The 27,751-nt window shown below is 55.2% G+C and overlaps 13 protein-coding genes across 13 annotated transcripts; 6 read left to right on the top strand and 7 right to left on the bottom strand.

The window, feature by feature from the left end:
• Positions 1–2,915: 2,915 nt before the first annotated feature.
• MYCGRDRAFT_105000 (uncharacterized protein) lies at positions 2,916–3,648 on the top strand (the record flags this gene model as incomplete). The annotated part of the gene is made up of 1 exon (XM_003851657.1): positions 2,916–3,648. One exon carries the CDS (start codon positions 2,935–2,937, stop codon positions 3,634–3,636), a length of 702 nt encoding a protein of 233 aa, XP_003851705.1.
• A 44-nt stretch (positions 3,649–3,692) lies between these two features.
• Positions 3,693–4,428, bottom strand: MYCGRDRAFT_104997 (uncharacterized protein; the record flags this gene model as incomplete). Its single annotated transcript, XM_003851594.1, has 1 exon — positions 3,693–4,428. The coding sequence occupies one exon, from the start codon at positions 4,393–4,395 to the stop codon at positions 3,895–3,897; it is 501 nt and encodes a 166-aa protein (XP_003851642.1).
• Positions 4,429–4,521: 93 nt separating this feature from the next.
• MYCGRDRAFT_73517 (uncharacterized protein) lies at positions 4,522–6,158 on the bottom strand (the record flags this gene model as incomplete). The annotated part of the gene is made up of 2 exons (XM_003851593.1): positions 4,522–4,991; positions 5,042–6,158. Coding segments are annotated over 2 exons (1,587 nt in total), but the record flags the coding sequence as incomplete, so codon positions are not given.
• A 639-nt stretch (positions 6,159–6,797) lies between these two features.
• On the top strand, positions 6,798–7,508 carry MYCGRDRAFT_94138 (uncharacterized protein; the record flags this gene model as incomplete). Its single annotated transcript, XM_003851658.1, has 1 exon — positions 6,798–7,508. The coding sequence occupies one exon, from the start codon at positions 6,798–6,800 to the stop codon at positions 7,506–7,508; it is 711 nt and encodes a 236-aa protein (XP_003851706.1).
• Positions 7,509–8,063: 555 nt separating this feature from the next.
• MYCGRDRAFT_43835 (uncharacterized protein) lies at positions 8,064–8,702 on the bottom strand (the record flags this gene model as incomplete). The annotated part of the gene is made up of 1 exon (XM_003851592.1): positions 8,064–8,702. One exon carries the CDS (start codon positions 8,700–8,702, stop codon positions 8,064–8,066), a length of 639 nt encoding a protein of 212 aa, XP_003851640.1.
• A 542-nt stretch (positions 8,703–9,244) lies between these two features.
• Positions 9,245–10,736, top strand: MYCGRDRAFT_73513 (uncharacterized protein; the record flags this gene model as incomplete). The annotated part of the gene is made up of 2 exons (XM_003851659.1): positions 9,245–10,603; positions 10,666–10,736. The coding sequence occupies 2 exons, from the start codon at positions 9,370–9,372 to the stop codon at positions 10,734–10,736; spliced, it is 1,305 nt and encodes a 434-aa protein (XP_003851707.1).
• Positions 10,737–10,960: 224 nt separating this feature from the next.
• On the bottom strand, positions 10,961–12,709 carry MYCGRDRAFT_86654 (uncharacterized protein; the record flags this gene model as incomplete). The annotated part of the gene is made up of 2 exons (XM_003851591.1): positions 10,961–12,432; positions 12,538–12,709. The coding sequence occupies 2 exons, from the start codon at positions 12,707–12,709 to the stop codon at positions 10,961–10,963; spliced, it is 1,644 nt and encodes a 547-aa protein (XP_003851639.1).
• A 951-nt stretch (positions 12,710–13,660) lies between these two features.
• MYCGRDRAFT_100608 (E2 ubiquitin-conjugating protein) lies at positions 13,661–14,611 on the bottom strand (the record flags this gene model as incomplete). The annotated part of the gene is made up of 3 exons (XM_003851590.1): positions 13,661–14,048; positions 14,144–14,357; positions 14,445–14,611. The coding sequence occupies 3 exons, from the start codon at positions 14,532–14,534 to the stop codon at positions 13,909–13,911; spliced, it is 444 nt and encodes a 147-aa protein (XP_003851638.1).
• Positions 14,612–15,077: 466 nt separating this feature from the next.
• MYCGRDRAFT_73508 (uncharacterized protein) lies at positions 15,078–16,519 on the bottom strand (the record flags this gene model as incomplete). The annotated part of the gene is made up of 3 exons (XM_003851589.1): positions 15,078–15,124; positions 15,182–16,207; positions 16,266–16,519. The coding sequence occupies 3 exons, from the start codon at positions 16,462–16,464 to the stop codon at positions 15,078–15,080; spliced, it is 1,272 nt and encodes a 423-aa protein (XP_003851637.1).
• Positions 16,520–18,453: 1,934 nt separating this feature from the next.
• MYCGRDRAFT_110004 (uncharacterized protein) lies at positions 18,454–21,793 on the top strand (the record flags this gene model as incomplete). The annotated part of the gene is made up of 2 exons (XM_003851660.1): positions 18,454–21,034; positions 21,255–21,793. The coding sequence occupies 2 exons, from the start codon at positions 18,454–18,456 to the stop codon at positions 21,791–21,793; spliced, it is 3,120 nt and encodes a 1,039-aa protein (XP_003851708.1).
• A 405-nt stretch (positions 21,794–22,198) lies between these two features.
• On the top strand, positions 22,199–22,609 carry MYCGRDRAFT_94131 (uncharacterized protein; the record flags this gene model as incomplete). The annotated part of the gene is made up of 1 exon (XM_003851661.1): positions 22,199–22,609. The coding sequence occupies one exon, from the start codon at positions 22,199–22,201 to the stop codon at positions 22,607–22,609; it is 411 nt and encodes a 136-aa protein (XP_003851709.1).
• Positions 22,610–24,052: 1,443 nt separating this feature from the next.
• Positions 24,053–25,236, bottom strand: mg74783 (putative dolichyl-diphosphooligosaccharide-protein glycotransferase; the record flags this gene model as incomplete). The annotated part of the gene is made up of 4 exons (XM_003851588.1): positions 24,053–24,234; positions 24,303–24,658; positions 24,717–24,820; positions 24,892–25,236. The coding sequence occupies 4 exons, from the start codon at positions 25,228–25,230 to the stop codon at positions 24,053–24,055; spliced, it is 981 nt and encodes a 326-aa protein (XP_003851636.1).
• A 249-nt stretch (positions 25,237–25,485) lies between these two features.
• MYCGRDRAFT_94129 (uncharacterized protein) lies at positions 25,486–27,537 on the top strand (the record flags this gene model as incomplete). The annotated part of the gene is made up of 1 exon (XM_003851662.1): positions 25,486–27,537. One exon carries the CDS (start codon positions 25,486–25,488, stop codon positions 27,535–27,537), a length of 2,052 nt encoding a protein of 683 aa, XP_003851710.1.
• Positions 27,538–27,751: the final 214 nt, after the last annotated feature.

Raw genomic sequence — 27,751 nt, 5'->3', positions numbered from 1 at the left:
TCTTTTAACCGTGGAGAGCCTGTATGAGAAGATCGAGGATCACTTCTGCCATACCAGTCTGGCTTGATCTGCGGCCGTGGAAGGCATTGGGCTGGTTCCCCTTCTATTGTGGAGAGCCTACATGGGAGGGAAAGATTGACTTCCTCCATGCCAGTATCGCTTGGAGTGAGGGGTTGGAAGGCATTGGCCTGGTCTCTCTTCTTTTGGGGAGAGCCAATATGAGAGGGCCAAGAAGAATCTCTTCCGCCATGCCAATCTTCCTCCCAGGGCGGCCGCGAAAGGCATTGGGCTGGTCCCTCTTTCCACTGCGGGGAACCTCCATGAGAGGAGAAAGAATCGCCTCCATCATGCCAGTCTGGCTAGGAGTGCGGCCACGCAGGCACTGGTCTGGTCCCGCTTTGCACTGCGGAGAGTCACCATGTGGCCGAGACGGAGAAGAATCACTTGGAGTTTACTGACAAGAGTCGAAGACTCCACCTGTTAATGTAGAAAATATGCATCCAGTATCAGTCTGTTGCGGCCCTCTATATCCCGCCACCACAGCTCTCTCAATCTCGACAGGTCCGTCAATGTCTCTCTGCTGGATGTCCGCATCAGCTTCTTCGTCGCCTCGTGTTCTGCTCTGGCGTCTCTTCCGTGGACGGAAGTCGTCAGTTGTTGCCGAACTTCGAGCCTTGGTCCCGGACTCCACTCTGACACAGGTGTCGAGGCTGACTCGGCTTCTGGTCGTCCAGTGTATCGCCTCCCAGAGCATCGATGTCCAACTGCTCTTCCTACTCGATAGCGCCGTCGGGAGGGTTCTCCTTGGGTGCATGGATGATGTTTCCAGCTGAAGTCCTCCAGTTGTGGTAGCAGCCGAGCCGCGCGGTTGTTTGGGTTTATTACCTTCGAAGATCGGAAGTCCGGCGGGTGGAGATGCTACCTTCTCGACAAGCTCAGGTTGTGCGGCGGGTGTACTTACAGGGGTCTCGTCGAGTTTGATGGCGCCGCCATTACTCTGGCCTACGCTTTCCTGAACAATCTTTCTCTTCTTCAATGCCAAGGGGCGGAGCTGGAGTCCTCCGAATGAGCTAACTGTTGCTGAGGCGCTGGCGGTATTGGTAGGCTTGGTCTGCTTGACAAACATAGAAGTGCTGTCTTGGTTCGTGTCATCTCCTTTCGCTGATTCTTTCTGCGCGCCATACCGCCGATACAAAGACTTCCCAATCGTGGCTCAATCCAGAGTCTGACGGCTTTGACCACTCATGGATCATCCTTCAACGGCGGTGAAATGCACTTGACCATGGGCGAGGCCCGCATACAGTCAGATTTGGCACCCCACCCGCCCTCTTCCACCCGTCCTCTTCGAACATTCTTTACTGAGTGGACTGCGAAAGTTCTTCGGAGCACGTCGTTCGTCTGTTTTCTTGATCGAATTGCCGGAGGTATGCAGGAACGTGTCTTATGTACGCTTTGTCCACGATGCCACCCTGTACCGACCCTCGTGGACAGGCATGTAGCCCAATAAAACTCTCGACTAGGGGTGGCTAAACTTCAAAGTTCTCGTCCGGGGGGGCGCGTCCCGAGACAGGGAGCCAAATGAGGAGAATCAGGAGATCATTCGAGGCAGATGGCAAGGTGTTTTTCCACCTCATAAGCGCAGTCAGCTCCCTCTTTCTCGTTCTTCTCTTTTCCTTCTTCACAACGTCGCAGTCAGATTCCATCAGGTGTGCTGTCTTGATCTCTTCAACTTGCACTCTTCGCTAACACATCAATTAGCTCACACCAACCCACCAACGCAACAACCAACCAACACACCACTCCAACCATGCGCTTCACCACCATCATCGCCGCCTTCATCGGCTTCGCCGCCGTCAGCGAGGCAAAATGCACTCCTACCGGCGCGTCGTGCTGTCGTACATGGAAGAACATCGATGGCAGAGAGCAATGTCTCGGCCAAGGCTATTGGTACGACCCGACATCTCATTCTCGCTCTCATGTTTTTACTGACACTATCGAACAGCGACGGGACTGGCTTCTGCTCTCCGTGGTCGATATAGTAAGCCTACTATATCGAGACGACCTTCGAGAGACTACACCATTTAAGAGCTGTGCTTGGCGCTACAGAGGTGGAAGGATACTTCAAAGGCTAACCTCGGGTGTGGAAAGGAAGTGCAAGTGCTCCGAGGGGGCCTTATAGGATACGCGTAACGTTAGAGAAGAGCATTACTACTTGTTTATTTCTTTTGTCGAACTTGTTAGAGGAATTAGGGATCTGTCTTTTCTTTTCTTTCTTATTCCTAAGCATACTACTAGAGGGTGCCTTATTACGTTTCCGAGGAGAGTAGACTTTTCTACGCCGGGTTTTGACTAAACCGGGTTTTTAGGTCCTCTTTTTCATAGCTAAGTCGATCGTTTAATACAAAGCTAGTTGGGCTAGACATGTTTCGCTAGGTACGTGGCAAGTGTATTGACAAGATAATCCATAAGCAACAACATCTAGACTTCTATAAGTCGTTCATGTGCCCGGAGGAGGACGCGGACACGGCGCGGACTGTAGAAGCGATGCCCCGATGGCTACCTGGAAGCTGTGCCTAAAGACTTTTTATCCCTTTTCTCGCTGTCCAAAGCTTAAGGACAATGCTCTCCAAGGCGAGCAGTCTCTTCGGGTCCTCGAGGTCTGAACTGGCCATATTCCACGTTGGGGAGTCGATGTCATACAGACGGTTTGAAAAGGACTCACGCTCACGCCGTCGTGCTATGCATATGTCAGCGTAAAGTACGCGTATCAGATATCGTTCCTTACCAATATCTGCAGCATGCCCCGCAATGATGTCTTTCCCTCTCTCCGCAATCGTCAAGTCGGAGTTGACTGCATGTCATCCTAACGCCATGGTGATTTATCATCTCAAAGAGACCGGACATTAGTAATTACCTACTCTTCGACAACTACACATGAATCGCTTGTCGAGTCTCCGTCGTCGTCCATTCTCCGCCTCAACCAGACTGCTTCACCCCACCACCAGAGCCTCCCATTCATCTCGGACCATCTCAACCACCACCCTCCAACACCGCAAAGGACCACCCTCAACCACTCACCCCTCCACCCCTCCTCCCTCCCGCAAAATGTCCACCTCCACCCCTTCCTTCCCCCCGTCCGAACTCACCTCCATCCTAACCGAAATAACCACCCTCCTAAAATCCCGCTCCGAAACCCTCTCCATCGCCGAAACCGCCGCAGGAGGCCTCATCTCCTCCTCCCTCCTCTCCCAACCCGGCGCCTCGAAAATCTACGCCGGCGGCCTAACCCTCTACACGCTCCCTTCCCGCGTCGCCTACGCCGGCTGGACGCCCGAGACCATCGCCGCCTACAAAGGTCCCACCACCGACATCGTGGCCGGACTCGCGAAGGCCGTGAGGAGGGATTTGAAGAGCACGTATACCCTCGCGGAGAGTGGGACTGCGGGACCGACGGGTGGGAGTACGAGGAATCGGACGCCGGGGTATGTGGCGCTTGCGGTGGATTGTGAGAGGGGAACTTTTGTGAGGGAGGTGGAGACGGGGTTGGGTGGGGATCGGGTTGCGAATATGGTGAGGTTTGCAGAGGAGGGGTTGAGGTTGTTGAAGGATGTTATTAGTGGGGAGGCGAAGCTTTGAGGGGAGTGGTGTTCAGGTATGAGGGATGAGAATGGCGGTTTGATTCGATTGTGGACGCTCTCAGGGAGCGAGAACGTGGACAGGCCGCGAGGGCGCTCCGTGCCTAGAGCCGAGGGTGAGATTCACAGCTCATCGACCTATCAGCAAGATAGGACGTCGTACGTGGCTATGTCTGGCCTCCTCGTTGTGGACCCTCCGTCTCTTCTTTCAGCGTATTACTCCTTGCCAACGGCGACATACCACCATCCATCATCTCGCTCATCCGACGCGACATGCCCTGTTGCCGCGGCTCGCCCCATTGCACTTCCATCTGCGGCACGACATCGGCCTCCTCGCGAACCACGGCCTCACGCACAGGCGGTGGAGAGAACTTCTCAACATTCTTGCTAGACGAAAGTCTGCGCAGTCGCCTCGCCATCTTCGCGTGCGTTGAGATGTCGCTTGGCAGAGGGTAGTCGTTCGCAGTGGTCGGAGCCACGATCGTGGTTGCACGACTGAAAGCTGGTGAATCGTCGTCGTTGTTGGCGGAGTCTCGTCCCGGCCGTATCCTGCGGAGACTGTTCCACACGGCGTAGCACTTGGATCGCCACCAGTGAAGACCGGCTCGCGAGTTGAGGGAGCCGACGAGGATGAAGCATGGGAGACAGATTGCGACTGTGACGGCGGCGAACCTCCATAATGGCTCGCCTGCGCACTGTTAGTTTGCGAAGTGGCTTGAATGATTGACGGAAAATGCTTACGATCCGGGAGGATCTCCATCCCAAAGACCGAGGTGACGAAAGTGAGCGGAAGGAAGAACAAGTTGACCAGTGTCAGCAGCTTGATATTGTGTCCTTGTTGGACTGTAATCTCTGCTTGCTGGACGGATTTTCTGGCCTCCATAACACTCGTACCCGAGAACAGCTGGTCGCGCAGACGAGAGATCTCCTCGCGCCTCTTTTGGTATTCCGCAATCAGCTTGTTGATGCGACTCACCTGTCGAGTGAACTTCATTCGCACGACAGCGAGCTTCTTCTTGTAGTACTTGTTGCGAGCAGATTCCTGCTCAAGCAGCGGCCAGAGTGTACGGTGCTGCCCTTCCCAGACCTCGTCGGTGAAGTTGTCTTCGTATGCGTCGACCATTGCGTTCATGCTGTCGATCATGATGCCCAGCGTTTGGAAAGCCCAGAAGTAGCGCCGGGAATAGGTGTATTTGTCGTCCTCGAAAAGCAGTTTGTCGCGGATGTCGGACTCGAACATGAAGGCGAGTGGAGGTGTGACTAGTCTGGCAATCTGTTTGTATATATCATCGAAGCGCTTCTCGGCATCTTTGTACTCTGCTAGTACAGTCACCAGAAATGTCTCAACTCCGTTCACTGGCATGTGAGATTAGCACGTGATGTCAGATAGCCCGTCGTAAACACACCATAGTGCTGGTTCGAACCGTGTACGTCCATCGAACTTTCCCAGTCAGGAAAGCACTGTATATTGAGCACATGGTAGGGACTCCAAGGGTCATACACGTAGCCATACGTGCTACCAGCTCGACGATCCGGGTTTCGTATCTTCTTGATAGCTTTGCCCTTCAGCGACAGTGCGACCACCGAACTACATCTTGTGATGGCAATATGTTCGGGGTTCCGCGACCGGTGAGAGTCGGCCATCTGCCACGCCATGGGTTGGCAATCCTCGCCAATGAGGGTAAAGTACTCGAAGACGAAAACGAACGAGCTCTGCCGTCGCGGATCGGCGTGGAAAGCACGGTCAAAACTGCACCATGTGGATGTCGTTGACACGAGATGTCCAAAGAGCTCATCCACGTCAAAGTGCTTGTTCATGGTGTAGTGCAGAGCACCGAACAGTATTGGAGCCGGCTCGCGAACGATGGTGAGTCTACCGACAGCTTTACGCTGTCTTGACTCAGGGTTGATACTCTTGATCGTCTGCCACAGAGCCGTGGGCCGATTCGTGACTTTTTCGTGCTTCGCTTCAATGGGCAGTAGCGCGCCGTCGTTTCCTACATCGAAAATCTGGAAATGGGTGTGGTGCGATCGATCCAGTAGAGGTCCTTTCTGCGGTAGGATGAGATGTTCGCTCTCGAGACCGTTCTTTGCTCCGGCGAACTTTTGCACTACTTTTCGCCCGTCTTCATCCCAGGCATAGCTTCGGAGATGTTCTCGAAAATCTTCATCTCCATAGTTCTCCTGGGGAAGAGCATCCTGAGCATACAGACTCTGATCTTCCTCATCGTCGGATTCATCGCCCGTCAAGCGGGATGCGGAATCGAGAGTCGACAGTCCTGCCGACGGCCATTTTCTGAGATGTACCAGACCGTCTAGTGGCGTGGCAGGCCGTTGTGGAGTGGAACGCGGCAGATACGATATCCTCGGACTCGGAGCTGATGCTGGTGTACTCGACAGCACGGCAGGTGGCGAGGCCGTGTACTCCTGTACCTTGCGGAAAGCTTGATCGTAGGCCTCTTTCTGTTGCTCCAGGTCCTTCAGAAGTTGTTGCAATTCCGTCGGCTCGGCAATTGCGGCCATGTTGAGTCTACAGCATTAGTATGGTGTGACGAGAAGCACATTGCGAGGAAGTGAGGCCCTCAGCCTCGTCTTGATCAGACGTGCCGTCTTGCCATGGCGCCCTCGCGAATGCAGCCAAGATATGCATGGCGTCCAGATCCTTCTCGCACATCGGCAAGAGAATTGGTCTTTGCGAGATCTCGGACGATTCACCGTCTCATGAATTCATCATGTGAAGATTCGATTTGAGGGGCCGTCGTAGGATCCGAATCCTTTGAAGGCAACGTGAAGTGGATGGGGAGAAAGGGAAAGTGCAACGCGAACATGAAAACAGATGCGGAGACAGCTCCGCTTCCAATGCTGACTACGCATGTCGAGGAAGCCGTGACCCGAGGACCTGTCTCTTGGTCTTAGAAGATGTATAGGTGCCTCGGTGGTGGTAGAAAGCGAGCACCTGGGAAACGTCAGTCATTGTCGAGCCTCAGCTCAAGGAACTGCAAAACCCGTAAAACAAAATGCCATAGAAACAGGCCGCGCGTGAACTTTCAGAGTTCAATTCCAGCCATCCCTCAAAGAAGTCCGGAGGAGCCCACAGCATCTCACCGAAGGACTATAGAAAGAATACAAACCACAACGAAAGAAAACCTCATCTTCACCACCATGGACGCCACCCCCTCCTCCCGCCTCGAAACAGAAATCTCCCTCCTCGAATCCATGTACCCCGACCAACTGCACTGGACCGCAAACTCCCGCGAACTCACCTACACCACCTCCTCCTCATCAACCTTCACCGTCCGCCTACCAGACACCTACCTCTCCACCTCCCTTCCTTCCGTACTCCTAGCCAGCACCCACAGATCCGACGTCCGCGACACACTCCAACGCTCCATTAACGAAACCTGTCAAGTGGGAGAAGAATGTCTCGACGCTGTCATTGCTCTCTTCGACGAGCTCTCTTCCTCGCCAACGGAGCCTGGACCCTCCTCTAAGACCACTGAAGTGGCGGAGGAACGAGGTTGTTTGACGGTAATAATCTGGCTCCACCACCTCCTCGCACAATCAAAACGGAAACTCGCTCTCCATCCTTCCTCGCAATCTCAGCACATCTCTGGGTTGACGAAACCCGGGTATCCAGGCGTGATGATGTTTTCCGGCGAGAGGCAAGCGGTCAGGGAACATGTCGCGGAATTGAAAGGGCAGAAGTGGGCGGCGTTTCAAGTGCGGCTGGAGGAAGAGGGAGTGGCGGGCGAGGAGTGGGAGTTTGAGCATGGGAGTGGGATTTGGGAGTGCGAGAGTATGGGCGAGGTGATCAAGGGCGTGGTTGGGGAGGAGAGGAGGGAGGTTGTTTGTGGAGTTTTGGGGATTAAGTGATGTGGCGAGAGGGTCAGAGGTGAGAGTTCAATTACTGGTCCGGTGATAGGTGAAGTGGGAATTATGGATGGCAGCGGTCATGCCAGTGCATTGGAGATCTCGTCTGCGCCTTGGTCAAAGCTGCAGGCTGCTATCTAAACTGCTCGAGAGCGATGATGGCAAGTTGGTCTGCGATGCCAATGGCAACGAGAAGAGCAGAGTCGAGCCGAGCGGACAGCCGGCACGAGCACAGAGCGGTCGCCGAGGAGGCGTCTGCTTCGGCCGTGATCAGTAGGCCGACATTCGATACTTTGTCTCGCCAACGTCGCTGTATAAAGCGGCATGGCGCAATACTAGCATGAAAGCTCTCGGTTCGGGGATTCATCCCTTCCGCGTACTTCTTCGAGAGAAGGAGTGGCTCGTTAAAGCGTTGCGTCGCGACTCGGCACGGCGGGATGTGTCGGCCAGGAGGTCCGCCACAGGAGATTGTGCACGAACATGTAATCTGGCACAGCACTTCCCATCCGTCCAGTGCCAAAGAGTGGAGATTCAATCAAATCCAGATCCCAACCATCCTCATTCATCTTCACCTTTTAACCTCTCCAACCTCTCCTGTTCCTTCTTCGCCGCCTCCTCCACAATATCCGTCGCCTTGTCGTCGTAAAACTCCACATCTCCATCCGCACCTAACCTGCCCTTCCTCAACAGCTGTCCATGTTCCCTCGCGATATCCTCCATTGTCATACTCTTGTCGTTGAAAATCTTCAAATTGTCCGATATCAGGTGCTGGGATTTACATTTCGGACAGTTGATGACGCAAGTACCGAAGTGGTAGGCTTGCTTAGAGATGGTGTGGCCAGATCGTTCGAGGCACTTTTTGCATGTGAACCAGAGTTGGTAGGCCGGGGATATGGCTTTGCGGAGCGCGATGGCGTCGGCGTCGGATTGTTGTTGGGTGGAGGTTTCTGAAGGGGTTTGACCTTCTTGAGTGCGGTCTGTGAGCGGCCGTGGAGCCCGGGTTTGAGGTTCTGAGTCGGTGGAGTTGTGGCGGCGGGTGGTTTTGTTCACAGGTGATGATGCGATGGTTTGTTGGCGGGAAGGGATGGAGAATGCGCGGATGGCAGGTTGGTTTTGTACCCTTGCAGTGGAGCGATACGTCCTGAAGACTTGCTCAAATGAACGCTGAAAGCGGCGGAGGTTCCTGGGTGAAGACATGGTTGTGGTGCAATGTGAAAGTGAGAAAGTCGCAGCATCGAGGAACGACGTAGAGCTCGTCTCGGGTTCGGATTCGGGTATGTCTGCCGAAGTGCTTCCAGTATTCAAAGACGTCTTGCCAATTTACTTGAACATCCCGCCGACATGTTCTTCCTGCTACCAAGATCACAGGCTGACCGTCAAGATGGCCAGCCTGTGCTATTTGGACCGCGAAAGGAAGGTGATTCTGCTCCATCTTCGGAGACCTCTGTCTTTTGCTCCTTCTCCCTGCGTTCCTCTCTTCCTCCGACTTCCTTTCCATGTCAAAACAGTCGGGCTCGGCTGCATGGTCTTGGAATGCTGTGGAGAGAACGAGACATCCAATCTACTCGACGTTCCACTGCTGCGACATCAGTCCGATCTCACCGTCTCATCTGGCACGTGAACGCGTGCTGGAGCCTAGCACATGAACGCGTTCCGACGCGACTCACTTGGCCATGACGTACTTCATCCAAACGATTCAATGCCACTGACAACAGAGTGATGATGCACATGTGAAAGGATAAGCACCATTCACTCGATCTTCTTGGCCTTTCTCTCTTCCTTCCATCATCATCGATTCAAACCACGACCTTCGCTTCATTACCATCAACAACCAATCCAACAGACACCTCACACCACCCACAACATGGCTCAGACACGCTCATCTCAAGGCGACGACAAGTCCAGCTCACCTTCGGCCGGCACCAAGCGCAAGGTCGAAGACAGCACCGCCGCCGATGACAGCAACCCAAAGAGCGAGAAGCAGCAGAAGACGCTCGAAGAGACTCTGTCGACCACCAACGGTCGCAGCGAGGCGAAAGACTCAAAGGACAACTCACAGGACAACGCAAAGGACGATGCCAAGGACGAATCGAAGGGCAAACCACAAGCAGAGAAGTCTGCACCTCAGGCCAGCAACGGAGTCAATGCCTTCGACCAAGTGAAGGCAGACGAGAACGATGCTGGATCGACTAGCAAGCAGGAGGACGACAGCAACAATACCGAGGCCAATGCTTCGAACGGCGACAGCAAAGTCAATGGTGGAGAAGAGAAGATCAAGGACACAAACGGCGGTGCAGTCGAAGAGAGCAAGGATCGTGAAGAAGCCATGCCTTCCAACATTCTCGAGAAGGGAATCATCTACTTCTTCTCCCGTGGCCGCGTTCAAGTCGACAACCCAGACAGCGTCCAAGATCTCGCACGCAGCTACTTCGTTCTGCGGCCTCTTCCCGACGGCGCCAAATTTACCGACGGAGCCATTCAAGACGTCAAGAACAATCGCCTCATCGCATTGCCCAAGAAAGTCTGGCCAAAGAGCGGCAAAGATCGCTTCATGGCGTTCGTGGAGAAGGCCAAGGTGGGCATGGACACGCTCAAGGAGGAGTTCTTCTCGGGCTCGGACTACAGCACCAAGACGACGGGCACGAGGCATACACCGGAAGTAACGCCGATGGGCGAGGGCGTGTATGCGATGACTTCGACGGGAGGCGGACAAGGCACCACGCATTTGGCGTACATGCTCACCATCCCATCGGAGATCGGTGAGGTGCAGAAGGATCTCGGAATTGCGCAGAAGGGCTCGTTCGTGCTCAGCCTGAAGAACCCAGAGTCGAAGGGACCAGCCAACGCTCAGCTCGACAAGGGCGCCGAGTACCCATCCGAGATCATGGAGGAGTTCCGCGGCCGTTCGTGGATGCCCGTACAAGCCAAGCATCTTGACTATGATAACGCGCAGATGCTGTTGATTGGTGAGGACTTCGAGTCGAGCAGTAACCTCGAGCCGGCGCCGAAGGATGAGAAGAACGGCGAGAAGGAGACGCCGCAGGAGGAGTTGGAGAAGCTCGAGGAGGAGGACGAGCATCGCGTGGAGCACTTGAAGGGTATGACTGACATTGCTCTACAACTTTTGAATGGCTTGTTGCTAACACTCTGTTCTTTCCAGGCGACGACACCATCTTCGCTGATCTGGGCATCTCGAGCAAGGACTATCCCAAAGTGCCCACGACTTGGTAGAGACTCCCCGTGCGATGAGAGTCAGATCCATCTCGTCGTGAAAGATTATCACATTGCAGAGGACGGAAGATCTCGCCACGGATGCCGCCTCCGCAGCCACCACTGGCACCACGCGAACGAAATACCAGCTATGCGTTTATACCGCTTCAACGCTTCAGAGAGACGCTGTCGTATATATGTATGTAAATACATATCCGCCACGCGCACCGCCTTTCCCCCAACCCTCACGTCCCCGCCAGTCTCAACCCATACTCCTCCAACCTGAACCACTCCCCCAACAAATCCCTCAACACCCCCTCCGCCTCCCCTTCCGCCTCCTCATGGCTCGTACCCTTCGCTTCAATATACAATTTAATCTTCGGCTCCGTCCCCGACCCTCGCACCGTAAACACCACACCCTCCACCTCACACGTAATCATCTGCGCGCTCGCATCCACAGGCAGGACGGGAAGATGATCCGCCGTACCACTATCATATCCCGTCGTGAGATCCCTCCACCGTAGAATCTTCCTGTTCCCCAACATTTCCGGGCGAGAACCGCTGTTCAGAACACGAATGTCGCCGAAGACTTTCCCCGTGACGTCGGGAGATGGGGAGATGAGATATGTATTCGCGTCCACGAAGTATCCATATCGTTCGTACAGTTGCTGTAATTTCCCCCACGGCGTGAGACCCTCCTTCTCCCACGCCCGACATGCGGTAAGGAAGACCGCTGCCGCAGCGACGCCGTCTTTGTCCCATACTATCGAGGGGAACATATACCCGATCGCCTCTTCGAATGCGAAGACCGGTTCGAGACCTGGAGTTGCGAGGGTTTGCGCGACATTTCCGAGCCATTTGAAACCAGTGAGGGTTTCGGTGTAATGAACTCCCTCCTGGCTGGCGAGGGAGGAGAGCATACGGCTGGAGACGGTAGATGCCAGCATAGCCAATTTTGAGCGGTCTCCTGTATATGACTCGAGGACGAAAGAGGCGAAGAGGATCCCCAGTTGGTTTCCGGTGAATTGTATCCACTCTCCACTTTCCAATTTCTGCGCGGCAGAGAAACGGTCTGCGTCCGGGTCGTTGGCGAGGATGAGAGGTGTGCCGTTCGCGTCGGCTTCACGCATAGCGAGGGCGAGAGCACCGGCTTCTTCTGGGTTAGGGAACGGCACGGTGGGAAATTCCGGGTCGGGGTGGCATTGAGCTGCGACTTCGTGCATTGAGTCGCTGAGGTGGAGGAGGGAGGCGACTTTTCGCATCCAGGGGAGGCCGACGCCGTGCATGGCTGTGTAAGTGAATGGAATAGATTGCAGGTCGGAAGGCAGAGGGGAAACGAGCTCGCGCACGCGGGAGATGTACAGTTCCGAGGCTTCGGGGTAGATGCGCTGCACACTGGGATGGGTGTCGACGAGGGAGGTGTCCCAGGTGGAGATTTGCGTGATGGCATCGATGGAGGCTGCGATGCCGGAGTCGTGGGGTGGGATGATTTGACTGCCGTTGGACCAGTAGACTTTGTAGCCGTTGTCGTTTTTGGGGTTGTGGCTCGCTGTCACCATTACTCCCGCTGCGGCGTGGTAGTGGTTGACAGCAAAGGGAACGCAGGGCGTGTGGACGATTTGGCCATACCAGAGCACGCTGAGGCCGGCGGTGAGGAAAGCTGCGGCTGCGAGGCGGGCGAACTTCTCGGAGTTGTAGCGGGCGTCGTAGCCGATTGCTATGCTGAGTTGGGATGGAGGCGTGGCTGGGTGTTGGAGGAGGATGTAATCGGCTAGGCCTTGGGATGCTTGGAGCACTGTGAGGCTGTTCATGTGGGCGAAACCGGCTTTCATTGATGATCGTAGTCCTGCGGTTCCGAAGGCGATGCGTGTCCGCAGACGGCTTTCCAGTTCTTGAGTGTCGTTCTTGCTGAGCAGGTCTTCGATCTCAGCTCGTGTTGTTTCGTCCTTGTCTTGCTCGAGCCATCGTTGGGCGAGAGTCTCGATTGGCTCCATCTGGAGGTGTATCGAGAGCGACTGTCCGCTGGAACTTGATGTTGGCCTGCGGTCTGCTCTATTTGATATTGCGATCGCTTGACAGCGTCCGTCTTCGTGCTGCTAGACTCCTTCTCCGATGCTCCAGTCACCTTTGGCCGTCGAAGTGGTCGAGATCTGGATGCCGCGGCTCAAATTGTCCTTTTTTTTTTCCTGATCTTGCCCAAGGTTCCTCTTGACCTGCTTGCATTTAAACCGATTAGACAAGAGTCAACACAAAAGTTGTCTTTACAACGTGAAATATCTCGTGGTCGGCTCAAGGCTTCAAACGGAAACGGAGCCGACCGCGGAGTTTCAACGCTTGACGGAAACCGAACTGCGTCCGATGTCGTTTGCTGTCGACGTTGCGGTACCTTTTAAGGAGCATGGAATAGTGACACAATACAAGTGAGTTTTACTGGCGTCACCGATCACAATGGGCTCGAATGGGAAGTGGAAGATAGAACATTCAGCTGTGAAGACCAGCGCTTCACCGTCCAAGCCAGCAAGACCTTGACTACGATCGCAGCCTTGAAAGTGTCTTCAAACCACGTGGGTTGCCTACACGCCGAGTCCTCCAATCGAGCACTGATACGTGTAAGGTACCGCGGTTCTACCTTATTATCCGTGAACAACCCAGACGAGGCACGAGGTACATTGATGATCTCACAGGGGCGCAGCAAAAGTCCCTGCCTTGTCTCACGAGTGCGATCAGCCTTGCCTCAGCCGAGTCACACGCTCAAACATTAGCACCACACCGATGAGAAACAGTGACGCCAGAGCCCAGCAGAATTGACATTCGGCACCTAACGCGCAATCCATGTATAGTCAAGGCTCCGTGGGAACCTATGCAGCTTCTCTCGTCAAACCCGTGAAAACGCAAAAAGGACTGACTGTGCCGCCGAAATGCCAGGCATACCGACCATCGCAGCGAGTGTTGTAAGAGCAGCGCAAGTAAATGCCCGCTACCACTTCCTTCCGCCGTCGATACAGCATCCCAGCAGAAACTCCACACGCGATAACTCAAAGCCGCATTTCCCTCCCAGCATATGACCGCTTGTCAGGTACCAGACGCTTTCTTCCCTCGGGATGTGAAGTCTTTCTCATATCCCTGCCGTTGCTTCGTGAAAATGTGTTTCCTTCCCATACGTGTCTAGGTGACGTGAAGTTTCACTTGCAGCCTAGATGGCGTACTTTCGAGTCCACTCGCGTGCCGTGGCCTCGTAGCGCGAGCGGTCCGTCTTGTAGACGTGTGCGATCTCGGGCACGAGAGGGTCGTCGGGGTTCGGGTCTGTGAGCATGGAGCAGATGGAGAGGAGGACTGTTTTGCGCAGGTTAGTCATGACTCTATCGCTGTGCCGTCACACGATCACAGAGGTATCGTGATGAAGGAGGGGCAGGGTTTTCTTCACTCACCTTTCGAGATGGTGAGAGCGGGGCTCCACTGATCTCTCAGAATGTCCAAGCAGATGCTGCCGTTGCTGTTGATGTTCGGGTGGTAGATGCGGGTGGTGAAGTTGACCTTTGGCGGCTTGAATGGGTAGTCGGTGGGGAAGTGGATTGCGAGGAAAAACACGCCGCCGGAGTAGGGTGAGTCGCCGGGTCCCATGATCGTCGCTTGCCAGTGGAACTGTGCGCATCGTATGTCAGTGATTGTCCTTTGAATGTCGCTCGAGGTGTGCTGTAGTGCTGACTGGCCAGCAAGAGGCAAACATACCAGGTCGTCACCGATCGGGCCAGCACTGCACGAGGAAGGAGGGTCACGGCCCAAGTCCGTCAGCTCCTTGTTTATTCTCTTCAACGCCATGGCTGATGTTTTGTGGTGGTATGGGGTGTGGTTGTGTGGGAAGCGCGGTGGATGTAAGTGGTGGAGGGGATGGTTGTGGTGAGGGGTGTCTTGCGGTGGTTTGTTACGAGAGCAGAGAAGTGACGCTGTTCGCGGCGGCGACGGGATCTCCGTCGCTTGGCACTGCCTGACGCTTAAAAATAGTCGACAAAGACTGCCGCCGCCCTCTTCTGAAAGTCACTTGAGTGTGATTGGTAACGAATCGATCACTCTGGCGGCTGTTATGCGCGCAGTGAAACTATCGGAAACATTCGAGAAGGACCACATTCACCAGCACAAGCATTGCTCTCTCCGAAACGACGGGACTGCCCTGGTTGTCGTTACAATGCTCGAGCGATCTCGCATTCTCACATGATCTTCCTATATACACGTATATCTTGCAGACTGGTCCTGTAATAGCCCGATGCTGCTGATAAACTTGCGACTGTGCCGCTCTCATAAGCGCCGTGATCTTCGCGTACAACTCTGAATTCTCGCAACACACCGAGCTCAGACACCTCACCCTCAAACAAAAGCCTGAATGCCAGTGATGGCACGTCCAAGGATGAGGGCTAGCAAAATCTGTCAGCTCGTCGCCATCAACATATGCGAAAGACTGTCAAACTCACCGTGAATATCACTCTGTCCCTCATATGTCTGCGTCACAAACAAGTTGGACACGTGCCTTCCAATATGGTACTCATCACTCGCAGCATTGCCTCCAAAGATCTCCTGTAGATTTCTCGCGCCAACAAGCGCTCGATCACAGTTCTGACGCTTGATCATAGAGATCATCTCGGGCGCCGCCTTGCCCTCATCCTTCAGGCGACCGACATGGTACGCCGCGAGGATGCCAAACGCTGCGTCGGTCGTCGCATCGGCAAGCTTCTTCTGCACAAGCTGGTACTTGGCAATCGGGTTGTTCTTGAATTGCTTGCGCTCCAACGCGTATGTGCGTGCTCGGTCGATCGCATCTTCAAGAGCACCAATCACACCCCAAGCGATACCGTATCGTGCGCTGTTCAAGCATGAGAATGGTCCTCGAAGACCCTCAATCTCGGGCAGCATCATCTCCTTTGCGACCGGCATCTCGTCCATGTGGATCATGCCGGTGATGGAAGCTCGCAGACCGTTCTTGTCTCCTAGCTTGGGTGTCTCGAGTGCGCCCGGTGGAGCCTGAGATCGCTCGACAAGGAACCCCCGGATCTTGCCAGTCTCCTGCAACTTCGCCCACACGAGCATGACATCCGCGATCGGCGAGTTCGTGATCCACGTCTTGCTGCCTGAGAGAGAGTAGTATCCCTTCTTAGTAGGATGTTCCTTTGCGACGCTCTCCATGCTGCCAGGATCCGAGCCATGGTTGGGCTCAGTCAGGCCGAAGCAGCCCAACATTTTCCCCTTCGCCATTTCCGGGAGAAACTTGTCCTTTTGCTCTTGCGACCCAAACTCCTCAATACCACCCATCGCGAGCGAAGACTGTACGCTCATACCCGACCGGTAGCCCGAATCCACTCGCTCCACTGCTCTTGTGATTAACCCCGATGCGACAGAAGACACTCCGGCACAACCATATCCCTTGATCGTTGCTCCTAGCAAGCCCAGCTCGCCCATCTCCTCCAAGATCTTCTTGTCGTAGTTTTCATGTCGGTAGGCCTCTGTAGTTGTGGTTAGTCGACGTCACCATTTATTGTTCCCTCTGAAAGGTTTGCACACCAAGTACTCGCGGCAGCATTCGTTCCTGGCAATATGACTCTGCCGTCTCTGAAATCGCGAGCTCTTCCTCTGTGTAGAGGTTGTTCGCTCCAAGAGGATCTTTCCAGTCAAAGGCAGCCGGTGTCGAGGCATATCGTCGGCTAACGCGCGACGGCTGTATGAATTGCCTTGCGGCTCGTGATGTGACTGATTTGTACATTGTGGAATGATGAGACTTGTATGACGAGAAGAGAGGAGAACTACTGAGAAGAAAATGCTTCTATTTGTCGCAGTATTCAAGGGTCTCTAGAGTCTTGCCGTCGTCGTTGTTTCGTGGCCGATCAATGCCGGATGCCGAACCGCGGCCAAAAATGGACCAATTACTTAAGCAGGGTCTTCGAGGTAGCTTGCTTCCGCTCAGACTGCATCAATCAAGCCAAACCGAGCGACATCTGCACGGAGAAAGTTGCGCGGAAAGATTGGGGAGATGTGCATTAGGATCGTTGCTCTCACGGTCTTGTCAGCAATCTGTCTCTACGCTTTCGTGTGAAATGCACCGCACGAGGTAGGCCTGATTGGGTTGGTTTGGAGTGTTGCAGTTTGAGCGGAAGGATGGAGGTAGACGGACGGCAAAGCCAGAAGACGCAATTTACGTCAGGACAACACAATTGCAGTCGGCGGTTGTTGGACGGTTGTGAGGGCTCGAACAGTTTACTCCGAAGTAAAGTAACAACAAGTGCGATGAAGTGGACACCCTTCCTCCTCCACCTCCGCTCACCCTCAATCCTCCTCGCTGTTCTCTGCAATTGGTCAACCCCTTCTCGCAGTCCTCAGCTCCCCTCTTCTCCAAGCCAAACAATTTGTCCAATCCTGCTCGAGTCTCTTCGCCGAACTTTAGATGTTGCCAGTCGATGTCGCCTTAGTCGATGATGTGTTGCCGTGTCGTGCCGCCAGACGGAAGGACGATTTAGTGCCGAGGCGCAGATGGAGGGTGCGGAGGGCATACGGTACCGTAGGTACCAAGGGTCTATTGCAAGAGTTGTGATGTTAGCAAAGCGAACGATGAATACCACTCAAGGCATACTTACGCCGCATGTCCCTGCGCGATCTTCGGCATCAGCCTCGGCCAGAGGAGCAGCAGGCGCCATAACGAGGAATGTCGCGAGGACCTTGAGGTAGTTGGCGAAGTTCATCTTGTTTTCTTTGGTAGCTTTACCGGCGTAGATCTGTCTCACTTCGAACCCTTTGACCCTTTCAACGGCGAACGACACGCCTTGGAAATGCTTCTTTCAACCAGATCCGCTGTGTCCGGACCAGATACAGCTCCAGTAGAGATCATGGTAAATGCGAAGTTCCAGGCTCAGAGATGAGAAGGGTGAGTGTTTGATCTGATCGTCCGAGAAGAGCAGGACGCCTTGGCTGTAACATGGCGGAAGTACCGTCGTTGCTGAGATGTCGCTATCGTTCGGCTCGAGGCGTTCAGGACGAGGTGAGGTCGAGTCTTTGCGAGTTCGACCATGCACCCATGTTGCTGGCGAAGAGCCGAAAGAAAGATGGCTGGGCGAACCACTGTGATGTCACCGACGAACTGCCTCTGAATCAAGGTCTTCCAATGCAATCCTTCGTCCGGTCTCTTCTTGTAATGCCCAACAATAGACATCTGTCAATCGTACTGCTCGAGTCTGACGGGCATGCTCCTCTGCTTCATACTGCAGCATTGGAGAGCAGCTGGAGAAACGCAACAGGCAAACGCTTCCAAGTTGAACTTTCCCCCAGGTCGGAGACTTTCTGGCGTCATCCTCCGACAGGGCCAACCCAGCCCCACCAAGAGGCACAATCGATAAACGACCACGACCACGACTCGACCAACATTTCTCTCTCCCACCTTCGCCCTGGACGACGACATCTCCAGTAGCCGACGGGAGCAACATCATATCTGAGACCATCCTCTGCATGACTGCTTGCGACTCCATCGCTTGACCACTCTACTCGACACCCCTGCAACTGCATGCGACTATCCCACTTTCTCATCAGCTGCCTCGACCTCGACCTCGACCTCACCACAGCCTCGACGCTCATTCTCATCGAACAGTCTCACCCTCACAGTCTGTTCCCTGCGGCTGGCCTTTCCTCGATCCCCACCTGAAACACCACTCCGCATCACCTCCGACCTCGACATAGACCTCACCATCACTATCTGGTCGGCACCATGGCATCCGTCCGCGGTGGTCGCACCGTCTATCGCGACCAAGATGACGATGATGGCACCCCTCGCCGCTCCTACACCACCATCAAGCGATACCAGGTCCCGGAAAATGTCACCCGCGCCGTCTATCAAGACGACGACGAAGTGGTGGACAAGAAAATCGTAATCAGACGCACTCGCGCCGCCTCACCACAGTCGTCGCGGGCAAGTCATGACCATCATCACCACCGCAAGGCACAGTCTTCACACGACGACACAGACTGGCGTATCACCGAGCGAGTCGTCGAACGAGAGGTATCGCGCGAACCTCCTCGCCGCGACATCCAATACCGAGTGGTGGAGCAGGATACCGACGACCGATCGGAATATCGCACCGTACGCAAAACCAAAGTCGTGCGCGCGCCATCACCACCATCTTCACCTTCACCAGAACGAGAGCGGGTCCGCGAATATCGATTTGAGCGAGAACGCGACTACTCCCCACCCCGCGAGCGAGACTACGATGTGGAGAGGTATAGCAAGAGCACAGAATACTTTGCCCAACCACAGCCCATCATCATTCGCGAGCCTGCACCGGCCGCACCTATCATCATCCGAGAAGAGCGTCGCGAGCCACAAAAGATCATCATTCGACGGGAAGAGCCACAATACGAATTCGTTGAGCGCAAGGAGGTGGTCGAGACCAAAGAAGAGAGCCAGGCACTTGTGAAGAAAGAAGAGACACCTCCACCAGCTCCAGAGCCTGCGAAACCGGAAGAAGATTACTTCTACGAACGTCGAGTCGTTGAGCGCCGTCGACGAAGCGACAGCTACGATCGCGAGATCAAGCCGCGCGACTCTGCTTCGCAATACAGTGATGAAAGCTTCGAATACGTGCGACGCGAGCGCTACGTTGACGGTAGCAGGAGTAGGAGTCGCAGTCGCAGTCAGAGTCGGAAGCGCTCACTCGCAACTGGCGCGCTTGCTGGTGCCGGTGCGGCAGCAATCCTCGGACAGCACCGCAAGAAGCAAGGTCATGAGGAGTCCCACCGTGGTCGCAACGTGCTTGGTGGTGCTGCATTGGGCGCGGCGGCGACAGAGGTCATCAGCAGAGCGCGTAGCATGCGTAGTCTTCGTGGCGGGTCGAGGTCCCGCTCACGTAGTGGTGATCGAGGCCGAGATCGAGATGATCACCGGCGGCGCCGCAAACATCACTCGCGATCGAGATCCAGGTCCCGCAGCTTCAATCGAACGCAGAAACTGGGTGGACTGGCCGCAGTGGCCGCCGTGGCCGCTCTTGGCGCATACGCGTTGAAGAACCGCAACAACAAGGAGACGGTCATTGTGAAGGAGCAACCTCCTCGCCGTAGTAGGTCTCGGCGGAGGAGAAGCAGCTACGACAGTGCGCCTTCATCCGTTCGACCAGGAAGTGAGCACCGCAGTCCAGATCACCGCAACCGGCGTATAGCACAAGCCGGTCTAGCGTCAGCAGCCGCAGCGGGTATCTGGGATCGTGTTCGTTCACGCAGTCGACCTGGCGGAGCGCGCAGCAAGTCACGAGTGCGTACTGGAGCGCCGATCGTCGGTGCCGGCTTGGGAGGCGCCGCACTTGCAGGACTCTACGAGAAGAACAAGGCGAACAAGGAAGCCAAGAAGGAGGCCATCATCGAAGATGAAGTGGGACGCGGCAGAAGACATGCTAGCAGAAGTCGATCGCGCAGAAGTCGATCTCACAGAAGCCGCTCTCGCAGGTCAGCGTCTCGAGGTGCGCCCTCGGAAGATGATCGCAGGAGAGATGAACCTGGCTTGATAGCATACGGTCATGATCCCATCTACCCTGATCATCGCCGTGGAGGAGATTACTACAGTGATGAAGAGCCTGGCCGGTACCGTCGTCGAGGCGGCAGCAGATCAAGCAGTCCGGATAACAGAAATCACAGCCGCTCTCGCAACGCCGCTATTGGCGGTGCTGCTCTTGGCGGCGCTGCTCTGGCGGCACATGAGATGGGCAAGCGTCGCGAACGTAGTAAAGTTGCGAAGGAGAACAGACGTGAACGTGAGTGTAGGCAGTCCGCTGACGATGAGGATTTGCTGACTCAAATCCCAGGCCGAGACGATCACCAGGAGGACTACTACGACGACCGCCGCCACGATGATCGACGCCACGACGATCGTGACAACAACATGGGCTACAACGACTATCCTCAGTCGAACGCTCCGTATGGCGGACAACCATCTACTTACCCTACCAGCCACTACTTCCCTCCTCCACCGACTGGCGAAGACGCTGCCCGCAACGACCCCTACGGCGCCCAACCCCAAACATACCCAGCATATAATCCCGCGGACTATGCCGGCCAACCCGCACAGCAACACCCACCATACGATCAAGGCCAGTACGGCGGCGGCGAGATTCCCTATGGCGAGAGCGCGGATCCGAATATTAACCAACCCTATCCGGGTGATGCCTACGCCGGCGACCAGCGGTACGGCGCCGAGCATGAACCTTCAAGACGCGAAGGCCGCAGAGGCAGATCGCCTGAGAATGTGAGTGCGCCAGATTCTACCAACCACCCTTATCCGCCTCCTCCGACAGACGTCGCGGGTGAGTCGCCGAGAGAGACAGCATCGACGATGACGAGAGGTAATGTTCTTGAGGAGGATAATGGTGAGAGAAGAAGATCGCGTGGTTCGAGGGACGGGGGTACGTCCTGATGAAATGGACTCTCAGCACAACTTTGACTTTAGCACCGCTCACTTACTCACGGCAGAACACGCTGCATTTCCTCTCGATCAGATCGCTGACTATTTATTCTTCGAAACAGATGGTCTAACCCGCCGCAACTCCTCTACCTCCACCCTCCGCCGCCCACGCTCCTCATCCCGCGTCCGCTTCGATCTAGATCAAAATATCGACTACTCCCCCGACGCCAAACGAGGCCATCCACCGACGACGAGTTCTTCCGAGTCGAGGGATGCCAATAACGATGAGGACAGACCGGAAAGAGAACGACCCTCCGAACGCAACAAGCTCCGCAAACGACGGCGCGGTCGCGGCGGTAGAGGCAGTAGGGATGAGGACGCGGCATCCGACTCGGAAGCCAGCACGATCGATTTACCACCTCGATTCGACGAGTCGGGAAATCCTCGCAGCAAAGAGGGGGCGGATCCGTTGGCGGTGAAGATTAATGAGTTGTTGAGTGGGCATATGTCGGGTGGAGGTGGGGTGGGTGGGATTTGGAAGAGTTTGGCGGCGGGGTTGATGGGTGGTGGGGGTGGGCAGGGGAGTGGAGATGAGGGAGGGGAGGGGAGTAGTGGTGGTGGGAGAAGGAGGCGGAGGAGGGAAAGCAGGGGAAGGGAGTGAGTGTGTTTGAGGGGTGGTTAGGTAGAAAGGGGTCCTAGGATTGGAGGTTGGTTAGGTTCTGATCTGGGCATTGCTATTGCGACAGAATGGAGTGTCAGTCTTCGCATGACAGAGAACATGGGCTATTGCCCCGGTCAAGTCGAGAGCGTGGCAGCGAGGGTTTTCTCGTTTTCTTTTTCCGAAGCAGGGATTAGAGGCATGTGGCAGCGTAACGAGACCTATGAATGAAATGAAATGATTGCATTGCTCAGAACTCGAACGCAGACTTGTCATTCTACACATTCAGTTTCTAGCTTGCAAGCCTCCTATCGTTGGTGTCCTGTACTGTTTGTCTAGTAGCTCCCTGTTTAGAGCCTGTTGTTCTCCCATGCACTACCAATCCGTGGTTCCCATGTGCCGTCAAACATGAAAATCCGACTTCACCTCCTTCCGCCCTTCTCCGCCCAGGAGTTCTCCAAAAGCTCCTATTCACGACCCCTCCACCCCCTCCTTCACCTCACACTCCCCAATAACCCCCTTCCGACCCGCAAGCCGCTCAAACATCCCCAGCGTATGCTCCCAAACCTTCTCCGCCAGTCCCTCCTCCCTCATCGCACGCATGCTCTTCCCACCAGCGACTGTCTCCCCATTCCAATGGACCAGATCCGCTCCGCCGCCGACGAAGCCATTCGAACCAACCAACCGCTACTCTTTGTGGCGCTGCATTTCCATCAACTTTCTCCCTCCCACTTCACACTCGTCGATGGAGGAGCAGTGCATAGCGGGATGGCCGACGCGGCTGGTGGGGAGTTACATCCCATCCATCCGTCGCATTGAACAAGTTGCCGTTCTCCACTTTTCCTTCAGAGCAGGGGAGAAAGGATAACATCAACGAACGACCTATACACCGCCGACCGCGACGGGAGCAGGGAAAGAATTCGTGTAGAGGTTCGTGCCGTGCGCTAAACCAGGCCAGGCGTGGAGGAAAGAGACGTTTCTTCGAGGCAGTGGCGAGGTGTTTCCATAGCGAGCGAAGTCATGGTGACGGAATGTAGGGCGCAGGTGAGAGGGTTACCTTATAGCCGGTTTTTGAGGTCGAGATTGGAATCTTCAATGGGGCCTTCGAAGCCGGCGCCTGGGATGCTGATGATACGGGAGGAGGCGGAGTGGGAGTGGGAGAGCAGAGGGAGGAGATTGTGGACGAAGCGCATGCGGGCGTAGTAGCGGAGGGCGAAGAGGTGATCGATTGCCCTCGTCCGTCTCTTTTCGTCTGGAATGAGATAAGCCGCCGGGAGTCAGGAATAGGAGGTCGAGGGACTTCTCTCGCTGGACAATGGTCGCGCAGGCGGCATCTACGTTGCGGAGGAGCGAGACGTCGGTTGCGATGAAGGTGTAGGTGACTTGAGGGTTGAGCTGTCGAAGTTCGGAGAGGACCGCAGCCGCATTGGCGGCACTGCGGCCGACGATGTAAGCCTTTGGAGAGGCTGTTGTTGCGGGCGAGAGCGAGCAGGGTGCTGCGCCCTATGCCGCTGGTACCGCCTACGAACAGTGCTGTCGGAGATGGGAGTCTGGAGCGAAGGCTGCTGTTGGCGGTGCGGACGGCTCGGAGGCTGACCATTTTGATAGGGAAAAATGCACGGTCGACTCATGCGTTAATGTCTGTCTTGTCGAGAAATGCATGGCTCGTCGGTTGAAGAGAGGCCTGCCAGTATCGTTGCCCTTCCTGGGCATATATGGCTTGAACGGAAGCGGAATTCGAACAGTCTCCGTTCCCGCGGTAGCCTTTCCACCAAAGTGTTGTCCAGAAGAGCGGCTGCAGCTTTGACAGAATTCCCGTCTCCGTAGAAGGGCTCACATCTATCAATATCAAGTAGCGTAGGGAGTTTGCTGCAAAAGATGGGTCAAACAGTGGAAGGAAACGATAGAGCCTACCTACTTTTGCCAGCCATTGCCTCCGGATGCGACGTCCTGATTGCCCGCGCGTGCTTGCTATAAGGATGACCGAAGACGGTTTGATATTCGACTGTAAATGCTTGACTTGTCTATTGTGAGATTGCGTTCACTATGGGTACAGGTCCCCGAATATATGGGGTGGGCCATCGAGGTCTTTCCAATCACGGCCTGCTTTTCTGATACCCGCACGCACGGTCGACGTGAGCAGTGTGGCCGAATTGTTCGAGCTTGTCCAGCTTGTAGTTGGACTAGCAGCATTACCGATGCCTCCGCAGTTCTTCTCCAGGATCTGACGTTTTACTCCAATCACGTCTTCGACCCGGACCTTCAAAACGGAGGCAGCCAGAATGGATAACCGCCATTCTTGATCCGGAACACGCTCAACAGGAAAGAGTACACGAAAAGGATGATACCCGCCCACACTACCACGGCCACCTTTTGCGATTTGGGGTCTGCGATTCGAGGGACCTTCAGCGCGAGGCTGATGGTCGCGAAGGAGAGAACGCCGTCTAGAAGTCATTTCGTCAGCACATGTCGTCCGTTCGCTCTACATATCTAAGCCAAGGTCTCCACTCACAAAGCGCCGCAATAATCTGCGTCTCAATTCCGATCTGGTTTTGGAATCCTCCGGCAAAGTAGCTCACGCCTCCCTTGCCGTTGCCTTGCACATACGGCACTTTTCGAATGTGGTTGTACATGTGTCCTGAGGTGAACAGCAGCACGGCGATCAAGCTGACTGCGGCCCACAAGTTGCGGTTTTGCAGGAGTGGAAGGATGTATGGTGCCGCGATGGTGAGAAAGGTGAGGGAACCGAGGACCGCGGTGGTGGTGACGGCGATTTTGACATAGTTTAGTGGGCGGACGATCGCTGGGTGTGGTCGGCCGGGTAGGTGACGGGCGAGCCAGGTGTGGATGGGGTCGGCGCGGGACATTCTGGGAAAAGAGGTGTTAGACTATGAGGACGAAGCTGTATGTTTCTGTGTATACGCACCCTGGAGTGTTGAAGTCGAGGCGGTCGAATGGCTTGTCGAGTTTGGCATGGGGGCCTGTGGTTGGGTGGAAGAGTAGGAGGACGGGAGCGGTTTGCAGTTGGAGCTGAGGATTGGTCTCGTCAGCACTTCGTCCACCAATGTTTCCATCATCTTGTCTCCATGTCCATGTCTCACCGATTGAAAGGTCGCCTTTCCGTCGCCAAAGTCCAGTGTCCCAAAGAGCAAGCGGGACTCCTTGTTCTTGTCCCCTTTCGACCACGACTTGGCCAGCAGCTCCCACTCGGGCTGAAAATCATTGCATAGTTGACAAGCGAACCGCGAATCCAGTGCGGTCAGCAGTACTGCCACCGAGTAGTCTCGTGGAGCTTTGGTGATGGAGTCGAAGGAGATGTCCGTGAGCTTCTGCGGTTGGCCTTTGGCGAGGGCGGCATTGAATCGCTCTTCGGGAGATTTCTTGGCGGCGAGAATGGCGACTGGCAATAACGCCGTCGTCAGGAGGGAGAGGAGACGCATTTTGTGTGAGGAGAGTGGGTTGGATTGAATCGCAATGAATGTCTTCGATCAATCCCCAGCTGCCGTTGGACTTCCTCAAGCTGTCCTCTCTCAGCCTGAGGTGTCATTCACGTGCCGGTCGTTCCCTCTCGCACATGTAAACAAACACGACATCGCATCCTTGACTTGGAACAACCACGACTTCGAGAGAGCATTGAATACAACACCTCAGTGTATGCCACGACACACCTACATTGCATGATAGTTACCGCCAGCATGGCGCCTCAAACATCGCGACTTCACGAACAGGCACTTCACACCTCCGCGCTCGAACTCAAGTACGAACGCAGCTGCAACCTTGTGGAAATCATCGCGAAAGACGAAGACCTACGCCGCTTACGCTTCGACATACATATCCTGAAGGACGACAATGACGAACTCCGCGAATTGCTAGCACAGGAAGAGGACCGATCGGACAACTTTGAGAAATTGGTCACGGAACATCTCGCACGCGCACAGTCTGCTGAGACGCGTCTGCAAGATGTGGAGGATGTGTTGAGGGAGAAGGAGCAGGAGGTCGGGACATTACATGCCGAGAGTCGCGCGTTGCAGTTGAGCGCAGCTGATTCGGAGGCGTTTTTGACGGAGAAGCTGGCATTGACAAGGGAATTGTCGGTGTTGAGACCACAATTGGAGCACCTCAAAGCACAGGCGGCATGTACCGAGGCGTTGATGACGGAGAAATTGGAGCTGCAACGACAACTATCCGACACGCAATGTGAGATGGAGAATGCCCGTCGTGACGCAAAGCGCGCAATGGCCAAGCGTCGCAACACTGGTGTGGAGATTGCACAAGAAGAGCAAGTTGAACAATTAAAGCGCGAGCTCGCCAAGGAGAAGCGCGCGAGACAACGTGCTGAAGAAGCTGCCGACGTCACGCAGATGGACGTCGGTCTGGATGATGTTCGGAAGGAGTTGGCGAGAGAGAAGCGCGCAAGACAGAAGGCGGAGGAGGAATTGGAGGCTGCGCAGGAAAACACCCAGGTCGAAGACGTCCGCAAAGATTTGCTCAAGGAGAAGAAGGCCAAGCACAAGCTTGAGGCGCAGATCGAGAGCTTACAAGCAGAGCTAGAGAAGGAGCAGAAAGCTGCCGCTCGTGCCGCTAAGCGCGCAGACGGGAATGCGAATGCCGATGATCAAGCAGCGGAATTGCGCGAGGAGCTGGCGAAGGAGAAGAAGGAGCGTGTCAAAGCTGAAAAGGCTGTGCAAAAGGCTGCGGACGAGTATGAGGCTCAGAGAGCGACTCTTGACGACAAGCTGGGCCAATTCCGAACGAAATTAAAGGCGACCAAGGAGAAGCTCAAGGAAACGGAGCAGGAACTCGCAGAAGCGCGTGAACAAGCCACCGCTAATCGTGCCCAACCCGCGAAGAAGACCGCAAAGACCACCGCCGCGGGGAAAGCCAACCCCAAGAAACGCGGAGCCGCCGCTTTCGACGCCGATGCTACTACCCTAGGCACACCAGGCGACGGACCCGCAGCAAAGCGCGGCCGCAAAGCCGAAGCAGGCGTAGGCAACAAGTCGACCTTTTCCATCACGCCGTTTCTTAACAGGACAACGAGCATACTCCCGGACGAGTCGCCTGCAGTCGACGTCGACGAGGAAGAAGTCTCCGAGAACGACAAGCCAGCTGCATCACCTTCCGTTGCACCCACCAAGAAGACGAAACAACCCCTCGCTCCCAGCGACGCGAATCTCCCCATCAAACCCAAACCTCGGGCACGTAAAGCGAAAGCTCCTGCCACCCTCCTCGAGATTGTCAAGGAGGAGACCTCCGAAGTAGACGTCCACGCTCAAGGCCAGGAGAACGCCAACGGCCCCGCAGCCGCGAAGAAAGTCGCCACCAAGACGTCTGACGGTCCGGAAGACGCGCCGAGCAAAGACCTCGTCGCGAAGAAGAAGAAACGCAAGTCCCTCGCCGACTTCCAAAATTTCAACCTCGAGCCGGAAGTGTCGAAGAAGAAGAAGTCCGCCACGTCGACCGTCACTGGTAACACGAAGTCGAGGAAGTTGGGTGGTTTGGGCAAGACGTTGTTCGATGAGGAGGACGAGGCGAGCGCGCCGACAAAGGGATTGCCTGGCAGGGGGATCTTTGCGGGCAGGTCGTTGTTGGGTGGGAAGAAGGCGGCGGGTTTGCTTGGGGGTGCTAAGGGAGGGAGAGGTGGTGTGGGCAGTTCGGTGTTGATGACTGCGGGGGATGGGAGTGGGTTTATGTTTTCGCCGTTGAAGAGGAAGAGGGGTGGGTTGGATGATACGCTGAGAGGGTGATGACGAGTTTGGAATCTGCTTGATTGGGCGGTATCTGGCGACTCTGGCGGCGCGGGAGCATATGACGGGACGGCTGGGCGAAGTCGGATGCTCTGATTGTGCGATGTACTGTATGACCACACTCTCGTATCGATTGACATTTCAACACGATCCTATTCTCTGTGTGCCCACCGCACCGTTTCTGCACCAAAACCATCTCCAAAGTCTGTTGGAC

The sequence above is a fragment of the Zymoseptoria tritici genome, chromosome 6 (assembly GCF_000219625.1).
Source record: "Zymoseptoria tritici IPO323 chromosome 6, whole genome shotgun sequence".
Lineage (NCBI taxonomy): Eukaryota > Fungi > Ascomycota > Dothideomycetes > Mycosphaerellales > Mycosphaerellaceae > Zymoseptoria > Zymoseptoria tritici.
The sequence above is the reverse complement of the archived record's forward strand: the minus strand, read 5'-3'. Positions and strand labels throughout refer to the sequence as shown.